Source organism: Taudactylus pleione, unplaced genomic scaffold (assembly GCF_031769625.1).
Source record: "Taudactylus pleione unplaced genomic scaffold, aTauple2 ptg000421l, whole genome shotgun sequence".
Lineage (NCBI taxonomy): Eukaryota > Metazoa > Chordata > Amphibia > Anura > Myobatrachidae > Taudactylus > Taudactylus pleione.
In genome coordinates this window covers 795,191-810,088 of record NW_028284823.1, presented here as the reverse complement: position 1 = coordinate 810,088, position 14,898 = coordinate 795,191, and the positions used below count along the sequence as shown (strand labels likewise).

The window sequence follows — 14,898 nt, the reverse complement described above, 5'->3', positions numbered from 1 at the left end:
TCCATTATGTTGCTATTTGTGCAGTAATGTATCTAAGGACCAGTTTTGACAGACAATATCAATCAACACATATAAGACAGACACAAATGTTTAGAGCTCTTTTGTGAAAATGAAAATGTACTGTTCTGTACTGAGGGCCTGATTCAGACCCGCTCGCAAGCGCTATGTGCTCGCGAGTGGGTCGATGTTTGGCCACTGCGCATGTACACGCTGGAGCCGGCTCCGACGTGCGCATGCGCGAGACCCGGCTAGCGATGGACGCTCCGTCGCTACGGGTCTCGCACCAAAGCGGGGCAGCTGTCGATTTTGATTGACAGCTTGCACCATTTTGGAGGCGGGCAGGGGGGGTGGCTGGCCAAATGGAGGCGTTCCCGAAGGAATGCCTACCGTTTGGGGGCGGCCAGTGGATGAGCTTCCGGCTCTAATAGAGCCGAAAGCTCACTGGGGCTTGCGGGAACGAGACCCTACCACAAGGGTCTCGTCGCAAGCCCCGATGGTCGAGACCATCGCAACCATCACCTGGCAACTCGCAATAGCTGTGGTCACCCACAGCTAAGTGAGCGGCAAGGAGGCTGCACAAATAAAGAAAAAAAAAGCCCTGATTCAGAGCGAGCGCTCTTTCAGAGGGTCCGGCTCTGAATCAGGCCCTGAATCCCCGTCACCTTCAATCCGATATATGCAGAAACATGTGCAAAAATAAATAAGGGATATGCCTGACGCTTACCCTATCTTTCCCTATTGGTATCATTCTCCATGTTTCACTTATGTAGCGGGTGTGCGCCGGGTCTGTGGTCAGCGCACCCGGATGTCCCGCTTCAGTAGCTGCTGCAGCTTGTTCCGGCAGTGTTGAGCGCTCTCCGTCTGAGTGCAGTTCGTGTGGATGGAGACCACGTCCGCCTACAGATTACGTTAGGGGGGTCCAATAGTCCAATGGTCACCAACACGTTTCAACACTATCAACTTTTTCAAGGTCGAAACGCGTGGGTTGCCATTGGACTACCCCCCTGACCACGTCCACCTAGAGATGACATCAGGGGGGGGGGGGTAGTCCAATGGTCACCAACGAGTTTCGACCCTGAAAAAGTCGATAGTGTTGAAACATGCTGGTGACCATTGGACCCCACCTCCCTGACATAATCTGTAGACGCGGTCTCCATCCACGAGCGGCACTCAGACGGAGAGCGCTCAACACTGCCGGAATGAGCTCCAGCAGCTACTGAGGCAGGACATCCGGGTGCGCTGACCACAGATTGAGTGGCAGCCAGACAGAGATCACTTACAGCCCACGGATCCAGCGCACACCCGGTACATGAGTGGAACATGGAGAACGATACCAATAGGGAAAGATAGGGTAAGCATCCGGCATATCCCTTATTCATTTTTGCACATGTTTCTGTATATATCAGATTGCAGGTGACGGGGATTCAGCCCAGTACATTTTAATTTTTACAAAAGAGCTCTAAACATTTGTGTCTGTCTTATATGTGTTGATTGATATTGTCTATCAAAACATTTCTGGTCCTTGGATATTATGTTGCTATTTGTGCATTAATGTATCTAAGTGCCCTGGGCCTGCTACACGCAGTTGTTTTCCCTGGATGTTGCCGATTCTGAAGTAGAGACAGCAAATAGCTTGTTTGCCACTTTAAAACTGTGGGGGTGAGGGGGAGTGGGAGGACACTGAGTTACCTTATCTGTTTACTCCCGGAATCAAGGCTGGTGGGGAGATATTGCTATGTAGTAGTGTACAATATAGCAACTAGGCACACATTGGAAAGTACAGAAAGAAACACTTACCTGTATTAATGTCTAGGTAATCTGCCTTGAGACATCCTCAGATTGCTGCCGTACACTGAGAGATGGGCTGCCATTAGAGAGATGCCGAAGCCAGGACAGTACAGCTATTGTTTTTTTTTAGATCACTGAACTAACCTTTAAATAAGCAAAACATCATTGTGGAGGGAGGAAAGATGCCCTTTAAAAGAATAAAAATCCCATTTGTTGTTGGAGAAGATTATATTTTAAGCGATGTTTGGCATAGTATGTACTAATATGACATAAGATACAGAGCTACAGGTAACAGAGCATAAGGGAAAATAACCAGTTTTATGTACTCCAACACAGTGAAGGTTCCCCTAAAAGGGAAATTGATCGCAATGTTAAATAGCCCAGAGAAAGAGTCCTGGAACTTTTCAATCCGCCAACTTAAGTGCTTCAAGTCAGACTTAACAGCGCGCTGTTAAGTCCAACCGGAAGCACTTAAGTCGGAGAATGGCAAATAGGGTGTTTAGTCGCCAGTAGGGGCATTTTCCGACTTAAATGCCAGCTGGGATGCTGTTACTGCAGCGCTAAGATGTAAAACACCATCGCAGCCGATACTTTAGTAGAATTTCCGCTCTCGCCTTAGGAGAATTCGGGCAGAAATCCTCCTTAGTCAGCTTAATATCGCGGTCAATTGAATAGCTCCGGGAACTGCTTCCCGGGGATATTCAACATCGCGATCAATTGAATTCCCCCAAAATTCTCCAATTGTACAGTCCTGTAATCCTCTCCTGCTATTACTGTATTTGCCTGATTCTAACAGGTTCATTGATATGTATCAATTGGGAGATTCATGGGAAGAGAGAATTGTAGCATTTTACAGTTGCAGATTACGGAGAACCCATTGTGTTTAAGGTCTCTTACCTTCACAAATTCCACCCAATACTTTTTAATTTGGCTGGACTTTACCATGAATAGATTTTACTATAGACACAAAACCTACTTTAAAAAAATAAAGTAAAAGTAAATAAATACAAAAGTAGCAAGACATTATGGGTGTGAGCCGAGTGCAAGACAAGTGGAAGATGAGAACACGACCTAAACGTAATTCAATTACCCTTAAATGGAACTAATGTGTTTTAGACTTTTGTACAGAGTCACATATAATTCATGCTCCATGGTACAACCGTCCTTTGCCTAATTCTATTTGGCTACTTATTGAATTTACTGTACATAAAAGCGAGCAATATTTTTAAGTAGGTGCCGTCCTTAATCTGGTCAGACACACAAGGACTTGGATATCTTTCAAGTGTTTAACTAAAATTCAAAAGAATTATGAACACACAAATCAGCAGGTTGTCATACACGTGTAAGCGGAAAAAAAAACAAATAGGGTGGGAACTATTTAGGTATATTAGTGGAATGGAAAGCGGCAAGCACTTATAGTATAATGGTTATTTCTCTGGTATACAATTACATTTCAGAGTTGAAAGCAAATGTCTGATTGGTTGCAGCAATTTTAGGAATTTCACAATAATATATTTAACAAACTAAAATAAAAAAAGAAAAAAAAAAAGTAAAAAAAGAAAAACACACAGGGCCTAATTCAGAGGTGCACAGAGTCACCATTGCGGCTGCGTCTTTTTGTGGAGCCGCAGCGGCGATAACATGCAAACGCCTACCCCGTGTGTACTAGCGTGCACCTAAGTGCCATTGATTCAAGACTCTCCACCATTGTCACTTACACCTGTCCTATAGTGGGTGCAGTGTCTCCGGCTGAACATGGCCTCTGCGGCTCAGCGTCAGAGAACGCAGCTGCATTCACGGACATACCCACAACACTCCCATAACGCCCATGATACTCCCATAACACGCCACAGATTTTTTTGCGTACACTTCAGGCCACCTCCCAGTCAACAGCAAGGAAGCCCATGGTTTTCCCTCACCAATTCTGATACCAGCGATCACGTACGCAACAACGCATTTGTGCGTACAGACGGGGTAACGCATGTGCCACAGGGGGTGCCAGAAATCTTTACTATATTATGTGCATTATTCTGTTTGTAGTATGTCCTCTACTAACATTACTTAGAATATTATGCTACTGTTATATTGACACTAGTATCCTTTTTGTTAATATATGGATAATTGGATAATGTTTAGAAATGATACAGAAATCTTTTGCATAATGTTATAGTATAGCACTGTACCCATGATAGTCTTTAGTTGGGGATTCCTTTTCTATGTTATGTTTGTATGCTACAAATTTTATAAAACTCCTTAAATAAAAAAGAAGACTTGATAAAAAAAAAAAAAAAAGGACAGAAAGTCGAAAATTGAAACGGACGTTCATTTGGACCCAATAGTGTGAGTAGTGTGCCTTTTGTCCCAAGGCACAGGTACAGGAGTAATATATTGATTGCAGAAAGACCTTGCACTGGAGAAAGAACAACATGGCCCCATAGCAAATGATCCAGGTGTTCTAAGCATGGAACCTTAAAATAAGTCTGATAAAGAACCCTATAAAGTGCCCAAATATGGACTGGCGACTATGGTGTAGACGCACTAAGGGTCCGATTCTGAGTCACACTCTGCTGTGACCGCTGTGGTGCAAGTGCCATGCAGGTTTACATGACCATCGGCATTGTGTGCGACTCAGACCTAAATTTGATGGGTAATCAGGACCTAAATTTGATGGCTAATAAATTGTGTTTTCCATTACTCTACAGGTCACAATTATACTGTATTTTATGACTGGCTGTCTAAACTGGTACATGACAGAGATTTTTTGTTTTTGTTTGTTATTGTGTTTATTTGTGGATGCATCTGTTTTTGATACTAATGAAAACCTTCTCCCTTTGTCTCACGTCTGTACTTCCTTCATCATCCTTTTATGTACTTATTCTGTTTTATGTGCAATCTGACCCTGGTTGTACCTTGAATGCATTCAATAAAACTGCAAACATTTTTTTTTTTTTTAATAGTCTACTTTTATTTTTAAAACACTTCAGTCAATAAGATACATCTGTGATGAGCTTAGCTTTGGTTTTGAGTGGTTGTTAGTACAAACTTTCAATGAGTTAAAAGAAAAAAAATGACATTGGTCACTTATGAAATGCACAGTTCACTCCGCAATGTATGGTTCTTCAGGTCTGTCGCACTAGGAGATGCTTGGGTCATACTTGTGGAGACCAACGCCGTTGTCGAAGGAACCGTGTCCGGAGACTTAGGTACAGGTACATTGCAAGCAGGCACATGCTGGTAAGGAAATAAAGAATGACGCAGAGGCTGATGTCCAGGCGAGAAAATCCGACTTCCAACAGCTTCACCCAGCGCCCCTTCCAGTTCAACTCCCCATTCTCTACCATCACCCCCATCAGATATTTTGTGTCGATCCCCCTCTGAAGTAAGCGATCCCTCACTGCAACATGGTCAAACTCTGCATCTTGGGGATCCATCAGTCTTTCTGCATGGAGAACCTGATTATTCTGTTCGTAATTGGAGTCCTGTAACGTTCTACGTTGGAAAATATGGCTTTCATAGGCATCTAAGTCCACAATCTTCTGCTCTTCTTGGGCCTCCTCATGAATACCCCTACTAGATTTCATTTTTATGATGGTGGGTCTGTGGTGTGGAATCTGTTGTCCTTTAGAAACTGCAAGTAAGTCTGAATTCTCTTCAGCTTTGAGTGGTGTGTTAGAAGGTTCATATCTGCTTTGGGCTTCCCGTTGTTCCTCCTCCTCCTCACCTTTGGCCTCCCTTTTACCTCTTACCGTGCTGGCAGCTTTTTTCTGGTTTTCCAGCAGCACGGACTCATCTTCCAAAAACTCATAGGATAAATTGCTTTCTGCGTAATGTGACTTCATAAAAGAGAGAACAGCAGCCCTATTCCAGGCAGTATAAACCCCTAGTTGCTTGCGGCACTTGGGACAAAGCTGTACGGGGGGCCACTGCATCTTTGGAAACTCAGGATCGTCACTTTCTTGGCCTAAAAAATCAAACAAATGAAGGTAACTTATCAGTCACATAGTGAAACACTGCTAACAGTTACTGAGGCACAAATTATAATCATAATGGCTTGGACAGATACATTCATCAAGAAAGGTCCAACATTACATAAGAGCCATTAGACAGACACGGATGCAGCATGGCCTATTGTCTTAGGTCTGTGCTCTGGCAACTAAGATTACTCTTCTGTACTGTTAAAACTTTCTACATGAAGTTCACTGAGCCAAAGTTGAGGTACTGTTGAAGGTGCATTCGCTAAACACTAATCACAGCTCAGACCGGATGTACAAGCTTCCAAAAATACAGCTTACACTTCATTTCAGCTCCAAATATTTGAATCTCAGAACTGTAGATCTAGGTAATATTTAGAAAAATTACAAGTTTGATGTGTAAATTCAGCTTCGTATAGGAGATGCATTTGACACCACAGATTTCCTACACCAGTCTTACAAGAGCCACCCGTAATTTCACTGTGCTGTTAGGAGACCATGTTCTTACCACTATGTAGCAATAAGACGGTGACTTGCGGCTCACCTCCAGTATCACCTCCTAATAATGATGCTGGGACTGATTCAGAGATTGATGCAAATCCCATAGCAACAGCGATTCTGTACGTAGTGGACTTGTAAAAATATGCTAATATCTCAGCCACCATCTTGTGCACTGAGAAGCCCACCTACGGCGCCTGACATCTGCCGTTCCCCTTACAAACGAGGAATCATCAGAAGCATCGGATGCACATTGAACTTCTGAGTAAGCCTGTTCAGAGCCTCACTAGAGCACATCCATAAAATGGTCCTGACACGCCCACATTTTTCAAACCACCCTCATTACCTCCCCCAAATGCTGCCTACCTGTCACTCACTTACACATAAATCCTTGTGACCTCCATCGCCGTGCTTATGCAGTGAGACTTTGACGCATGCACAGTGGGAGAAAAAAAAAATCTCTCCGCTACATCAAACATCAATATTGCGTCCATTTCTCAATCAGGCTCACTGGCCCGGTCGTATGGAGCCCTGGCATCACTGGCACAAGTGGACAGGTCACTGCCTCCTCTAATATCAGCACACTCATCTACTGCTCTGACCATACTAATCAGCTGACTATCGGTTGTTCTATCCCCACCCACTGTGAAATGAAGGACATCTCAGATAGGCAGGAATTTAAGGTTGAATAGAATAAGGTGTACACTCTAGTTAAATGCACCAAGTAGATAAGATATAAAATGTATTGCCCAAGTATCTTGACTTTTTGAAGAACAATTGCTGTCACTGAAATGGCAACTTTAATACAATAAACCTTTCTGCACAAAATATACATTGTTACTGTGGCCCATTAATCCTTCAGTTCTTCCCTGACCGACAACATGGCAATCAGATTAATTTACTGAATCAATCACCACAATTATGCCATTTACTAATTATACTTACAAATATAATTTATTGTAATAAAAGGCATCCAATCCATTTTAAATTCAATTAGTGAACATGTCACAACCATCTAGCTTAGAAGAGAACTCCAGCACTATAGTCTATAGAATGTTTAGATTGCACTTGTATAGCCTGTGGTATTTTCCCTCATATACGGCTTAATACATTCCACATACCCCCAACATCTTATCTGTGTCCCTGGGTACAGTGCGGGTGAGGCCACCATCTTGGAGGCATGGCTGCACCATGTTGGAGCATGTCATGTCTAAGGGGAGGTTCCTAGTGCTTCTCAAGCTTTTCCCGTCTCCAACCCCCTTAAATTACAGCTGCATTTCCCTATACACAACAGGACATACCACCCGACAGCCCGTACACAATCGTCAGATATGCATTATTAGATTACATATGGGGATAGAAGTAGTATCTAGTATAACCCTACAAATACAAACACAATTTATCCTGCTAATTCGAATATATGTGTACAGTATACATGTTTGCTCTAGGCATAAGGACCATAATAAAAATGATACATACAATGTCTGCCAGTTATTTTATTAATTTAATCTCTATTTGAGGGAACAGTAACCTGACTTTTTTTTTATAAATACATCATGTGTTAACATGACATAGGGGCATATTTATTAACCAATTCTTCCCTGAAAATAGTTAGTAGAAACTGATGTTGGATTGGGTGCGGGAAACCGGCGCTCAGGATCCTGGTGGTCAAAATCCTGACGCCGGCATCCCGACAGGGTTAGGATACAGGCACCTGTTGGTAGGTACCCTAACCCTCCTCCTAATCCCCCCCCGGTGCATAAACCCCCCCTAGTGCCTAACCTCCCCGCACTCTGTCCCTCCCCCTAATGCCTAACCCTTACGCTAACTCTCCCCCCTAACCCCGCTACTTATCTTTGGGATGCTGGCGCTGGGATTCTGACAGGTGTTCGGGATTCCAGCGCCGGTATTCTAAGCGCCGGCATCCCCTTTGCTGGGATACTGTCCATATCCCCTGCTGTTCCATCATGTTTAAGGGCAGTATTAAGTGTCACTGGAATGTACTAATATAATATCCGCCAGCCAACGCAGCAGCAACCAACCCCATAGTTTTCTATGGTGACAAGATTTTGTCGGCGTGTGCGAACGCCATCCCGGCAAATTTTTATTAATACATTTAAGCGAATAAAGAATATACCATATAGGCTTCCAGATTATATTATATATGTATATTTTTCAGAACAAGCGGAACTGCTGGGTCTGCGTTGCAGCGTTAAATGACAGCCAAAGAGCCATACATGTGAGCCTACATTTCGGTTTATAATTAAGCCTTTCTCAAGGAACAATGGTTAAGGAAAAAGGGTTAAATAAAACCTGAAACGTAGGCTCACATCTATGGCTTTTTGACTGTCATTTAACGCTGCAACACAGACCTAGGAGTGCCCCTTGTTCTGATCTATGTACTGATCGTTTTTTGGGCTGGCACCTGGGCAGGAATTACATATATACAGGAGTGCCAATTATTGCAGCTGTATAATATATATGTAAAAATGAGGCGGCACTCCGGGGCTTATGTGAAGATGCTTGTATTTAAAGTTCCATATTACAAAAAAACCTTAAGTCCGGCGAGCTGAGGAGTGGCGCTGACCCAAAGAAAAGACCCCCAAGCAGAGATGCCACGGTAGGCAGACCAATAAGGTAAGTGTAGGGCATGGAGGGACAGTGTGAAGGCATGGAGGGACACTGTGAATGCATGGAGGGACAGTGTGTAGGCATGGAGGGACAGTGTGTAGGCATGGAGGGACAGTGTGAAGGCATGTAGGGAGACTGTGGGGGCTCAGAGGCTCCCCAGAGAAACCACATGTAGGTAAGGCAGACTCTCGAGCGACTGGCCTGTACCTGCCTGGGACCATGGGATGGGGGGGCCCCTAAAAAAATGGGTGTACCAGGCCCCATGAGTTCTGTTGCCGGCCCTGATAGGGACCTTTACCACCTTGTTTGCTAACACTTATTCCTGCTTTATTGTTTTCCCTATTGTAAAGTTCTCTAGAGTATGTTATTTGTTAGTTATCAATTTGTTCTATAACACACACATATTACATTACAGTGCTTTACATAAAATATTTGGTAATTCCCATTCAGTCCCAGTACCAGTGGAGCTCACACAGACACATACATACATACACACACACACACACACACACAATGTATAACCTGCAAGTATGTTTTTGGAGTATGGGAGGAAACTGGAACTACCGGAGGAAACCTACGCAAGCACAGGGAGAACATACAAACTCCACACACAATGACCCTGGTTGGAATCAATCCCATGACCTCTGGGCAGTGTGGCAGTAAATGTAATCACTTTGCTGTCCATATGTTGGCACTACATAATTAAATGTTAACAGTAATAAAAACAGCAATAGGGAGAAATCGCAAAAGGCATGTTATTTCAAGAGGCTCGCATATAGAGCTGTGTCACAATGAAACTATATTTGATAATGCTACGATTCCTCATTACGGCAAATGGGTGCAGTAATGAGACGGACTGTGTGCATCTGCAAGAAAGAAATGTCACTTCGCGGAACGTGATTCTGCACGATCAGGAAGGGGCCCTAACTGAGCTTGTTCAGAAACTTCAACTGCTTTTCATAAATGACCCAAAATTACATCTAAGTTTATTTAACAAATTGTAAACAAATATATTAGGACTAATAGAAGCTGTAGGAAAAATAATCTGTGATTTAAAAGAACAAGAACTGTTACCAAATGCAGGATAACCCTTCGGAGTATGTCACTGAGGTCCAGGTGGTCCCAGAAATAACTAGTAACTAGGCTGCTTAGTGCACAGTGACATAATAGAGATCGCTGAGAACTGCGATCTGGGACAAAGTGGGTCTTGCTAACGGCACTAACCCTATTCTGTATGGGAGCTGGCTTGTATCTAAATTTCTTAACCATAATAACTACAATGCAATTAAAAACCATATTCATGCTGCTGTAGGAGGACAAAGGACTAACTCACTGGCCACCTAAGCGTGGGGCAGTTAGGGATATTAGACGTGTGCTGCTGGCAGCAGAAGAGGCTCACAATGAGATATGTGTGGCCCTGTATGTCAAAGAGGTGATTTGCCTTAATAATAACCAAGAACAATTGGCATGGCAGCTCCCACCCACATTATATCACTCACCTGCAAGCCTTTTGTTGACCACGTTATGATGTATCCACAACCATGCGATGGCTGCATCCAGATCCCGAACACTGTCCATGGACTCCTCAGCCATATTCTTAAAGTGTCGAGCACATTCTCTGCAGCCAAAGAAGTATTCGACATAATCACGCATTGCCTGCAAGACCTCCTGTGGGGCTGAAGCACAAGAGAAGAAAAGACGTTAAATTTAGTCTATGTTATGAAGATGCTCCCAGCAAATAGCTTTTTGAATGTTCAAAACCACTGACATCAAACAAAGTACCAGAATTTCTTCAGTGTCAGGTGCATAGCCTCTGCTAAATTGTATCTATACAATGCGATAGGGGCTTGGATTAGCAAAATAGACCCTATGGGTCTATTACATACAATTTAGGGAACACAATGGCCTAGAAGTCTGTATTACTGGTGAATGTAAGCTGATAGTGGTGATTATGTGTATCATTATATATGCTGCTGCCCTTGCTTACAGGAGGAATCTTGGGGGTAAATTTATCTAAATGTGGTCGTGTGTAGGTTTTATGCCCACAACAGATTTACTATTTTGTCAATTGGAGGCTGAAACTTACGATGTTTGTGGTTTTAAAACCCCTAAATCACATGTAGTTTAACTCACATGGTAAAACCAAATGGAAAGCATCTAATTTTACCATGTTAATATAGCAACAGCTCAGTGCTATCCAGCAGCAGACCTGGTTCTCTAGTGGGGGAACCAAAACATATCTAATGGGCCTGTACCTAGAGAAGCCCAGCCCAATGCTGAATAGTACTGGGCCCCTGCTGGAGCCCCTGGTCAGTGAATACCATGGTAATGATGTTAAATATATTGTCTGCTGTGGTGGCACTGCATGTACTGGTGTGCAAGTGCATACTGGCACAATAATGGGCACTAAAAAGTTGGCCTACTTAATTTATTGTAGAAATATGTCTGTTTAATTCTCACAAAATTGAAGTACTGTGAGTAAATAAATCAGAATTAAAAGACTGAACCCCTCACCCAACTAGCAGAATCACAGGGATACCACATTCATGATCATTTCCCTTTAAGGGGTCAATTGAAGTAGCGATGAGGTTACATCTTCGATGAACAACTGTGCACATGTTTGCCAATTACGGTACCATCTACATCACTATTTTTCCTGCGCACATCGATAAAGTGCGAGGAAAAAGAGGACGCGTTGACATGTTCAGGGAACTGCGCATCACCCTTAATGGAATCGACCCCTAAATTTTCAGTGACAAAAGCCATGACTTTAATAGGAAAATTAGTGTACAAAAGAGCCCAATACACAACATGTCCGCACCGCTGACAAACACTGCAACATGAAAATGTAAACCGGCAGGACAAATATCTGCAGAATCCCAGGGGGCACTTGGACCATCATGGGTTTTGTCAAAGGCAAGACTACTTTAAAAGGGTGGTTCCAACTGTAGTCAAATTTAATCTACTAGCTTGTCGTTCCTTCCTGCAACAATTACTAGGTACTTTAGGTTTGTGGCTTAAATTTTTTTTTTTTTATAACCAAGGCAGTTAGTATCATACTAGTACTCACAGGATTTTTCATTGTCAGATTTCACTGCAGCAGCTCTGACAGTCAAAAGGTGGAAAAGCGACCAGACGGAACACGGAAAGCCTCGAAACTCAGGCTTGGATCCCTGACACCAAACGTAGTTGACATGCGGAGCGAGCACAGCATCCTGAACCTTGGGGCGGACAGACAAGGAGTCACCAAGTGAAGAGGCAGATGCACTTGTATTACATATAACTCAAATAAAGCCGTCTGTTTTATTAGTGTATGAATATGCAAATTATTACTGTGCATGTGCAAAACATCCAAATGCAGATTTTGGTGCATCCTACAATTAAGGCCTGATTCAGACCCGCTCACAAGCGGGTCGATGGCTTGGCAGTGCGAGCGTGAGCCCCGGAGCGAGTGAGAAATTCACTTGCTCCGAAGCTCGCTACAACGGGGTGGCTGTCGATGTTGATTGACAGCTTGAACCGTTTTGCAAGGCGGGTCGGGGGGGGTGGCTTGCCAAACGGAGACATTCCCGAAGAAACACAAGGGTCTCGTCGCAAGCCCGATAGTTGCGACCATCGCGATCATCACCTGGCCGCTCGCAAAAGCTGTAGGCAGTCACCCATCTTAGCAAAAAAAATAAATAAAACGCCCTTCAGACCTGCGAGCTGCCACCGGCAGCAAGCGGGTCTGAATCAGGGCCTTACTGTTTTCTCTGTATACCTTGTATGGTACTACATACACTGTGCTACATTATAAATACAATTTAATAATAATAAATAACAACTAGGGGATCCCGGTGTAACCGCCTTAGTTATGGAGGATATTATGGATATTGGTTACTGAGGATATTATGGAGATAATTATTTATTCTGCTAAATATGGTGGGACAACCACATTGGGCAACGAAACCTTTCCATTTATGACAGCAGTCTGAAAAATGGACATTATTCTCCTCTACCAAGAAGTGTAGGGCACCACAGTTCACACACTGCATGCATCCATAGGACCCAAAGGAGTAGTATTGTGGCGATATGTCATGTCCAATGCAAGCGGCGTATCAGTTATTCTTGTTATACGTTGTTTAAGATCTTTAAACCGTGCGCTCTGGGCAACATGTAAGGGTTCTACCACATTGACATCCTTGAGGCCGGCCTCTAGGCATGTTTGATGTAAACAATGCAAGGAGAAGTGAATAATGAAATAATACAGCCAGGGCCATAACTAACTATTTGAAGGCCCCATAGCAAAAGTTTTTAAGGGCCCCTATGTACCACCAAATAGTGAAAGTGTATATAACACATATAACTTTGACAAAGAGGATGGGTCCCCCCTCAGATCTAGTAGCTGCACCCCTTGCCCATGAATACAGTAGTCGGTAACTGAGGTCCCTGCAAGATGTGCTGATATATGTGCCTGCAAATAAGTTTCCAGACTACCCAGCAGGTCACATGTTCCAGTTCACCCAGCAGGTGCACAGAGAGAGTTCACCAACTGTCACATTTTCCAGAACACAATGGTAATGCATTGTAAATGGGGGGTGGACGTTTTGTCACATAACTCTGAAACGAAGTAACCAATTACAACGCCAATATTTTTCTGCAAATCTACAGAACAAGACCTTTAATTTGGTATATGATGTGCCCTGCTCAGACAACGGCATCATAGATATGTCACTCATAAAAGTAGTCCTTCTGCTATGAATATATAAATAATAATGATAATAATACTGGAGATGTGCAATCAGGGAGAGATGTGACAGGTAGAAGTCATTTAATAGCGACTTGGATGCAGATACATCTGCAGGGAGGGTGTATCTCATGTGGGTGCTGGAGGGCTTTTGCAATGGGACACAATGATGATGATTACCAGCAGCACTAGCTAGGCATACCCGGCAGACATGCCTCATTGTATAGCATGGGGGACACATTAAATTAACTCACTTGATCCTTGTTGTTTAAAATGTCGGCAAAGTCCTTGTACAGCACCACCTCCTCTGACTTTCCACTTAGCCAAGTGTGGATAGAATCCAGAAGTGTGCGGAGGAGGGGGCGGCCGGGAAAGTACTGCAACAGAAACATACTCACATTTTCCTGGTTTAATTCACTAAGGAGCGACTCCGAATAAAATTGATTTTGGTCACAACGAAAATGAAAGTAATAGAAACTAAAACTATTCAGCATATTTTACATAAAATAACATGCAGTGCAAATAAAAAAAATAAATAATTCAGTTTTAAAATCACACAAGATATAGTGACGGCAGGAGGAGAAAAACTACAAGTGAGGCTACTGTATAATGCAAAAGTATTAAGTTGGCTCCCTCTTGTGGCTAGTCTATGTAAAATAATGAGCCATCTACATTACTACATAAATCACGTGGTTATTTGATAGACAATGAAAACCTATAAAACATATAAATACAACATAGATATGTACATAGATATCTAAATTGACTGAATTACTCTGTTTAAACTAGGGATGTGCAGGCTCGGATTAGTTCCGATTTTCCCTGCCAAAAATCGGGTCTCAGAAAGAGGCAAAACAAAAGTCCATGAAAGATGATATTTGTCCATGAAAGATGACGTTTTGCCTCTTTCTGAGACCCGATTCGTGGCGGGAAAAATCCGAACTTGGCGGGAAAATACGAACTAAACCGAGCCCGCACACCCCTAGTTTAAAAAGGAACCAGTTTTAAATATTTCCCAGTACTTGTGGTGTTAGGGGGCAATCTTATAGTGGACAGTGGCGTAACTAGGGTAGGGCGAGCGGGGTGCGTGCCCTGGGCGCTGTGGGACCGGCGGCGCGGGTGGGGCAACGCCAGCCACGGTACCGGCCCCCCCGCCCGCCCTAGTTAGCCAGTGTAGCGCCGACCGCAGTGAGTGCGGTCAGCGCTACACATTTACACAGGACCGGCGCTAGCCTTCCAGCGCCGGTCCTGTGCTGCACAGCTGAGCCCGTTCCCTCCCTCTGA

The 14,898-nt window shown here is 43.5% G+C and overlaps 1 protein-coding gene across 2 annotated transcripts in view; it reads right to left on the bottom strand.

Moving 5' to 3' along the window:
• Positions 1–4,738: 4,738 nt before the first annotated feature.
• The window catches only part of QSOX1 (quiescin sulfhydryl oxidase 1), a 56,466-nt gene continuing 46,306 nt past the window's right edge, over positions 4,739–14,898 (bottom strand). For both annotated transcript variants that reach the window (XM_088447152.1, XM_088447153.1), the window contains exons 9-12: positions 13,869–13,991; positions 11,959–12,109; positions 10,388–10,564; positions 4,739–5,749 (exon numbers count right to left, since the gene is read on the bottom strand). In XM_088447152.1, coding sequence (XP_088303278.1) covers positions 4,938–5,749; positions 10,388–10,564; positions 11,959–12,109; positions 13,869–13,991 — 1,263 coding nt within the window. In that variant the 3' untranslated portion in view covers positions 4,739–4,937. The remainder of the gene's footprint in view (positions 5,750–10,387; positions 10,565–11,958; positions 12,110–13,868; positions 13,992–14,898) is intronic.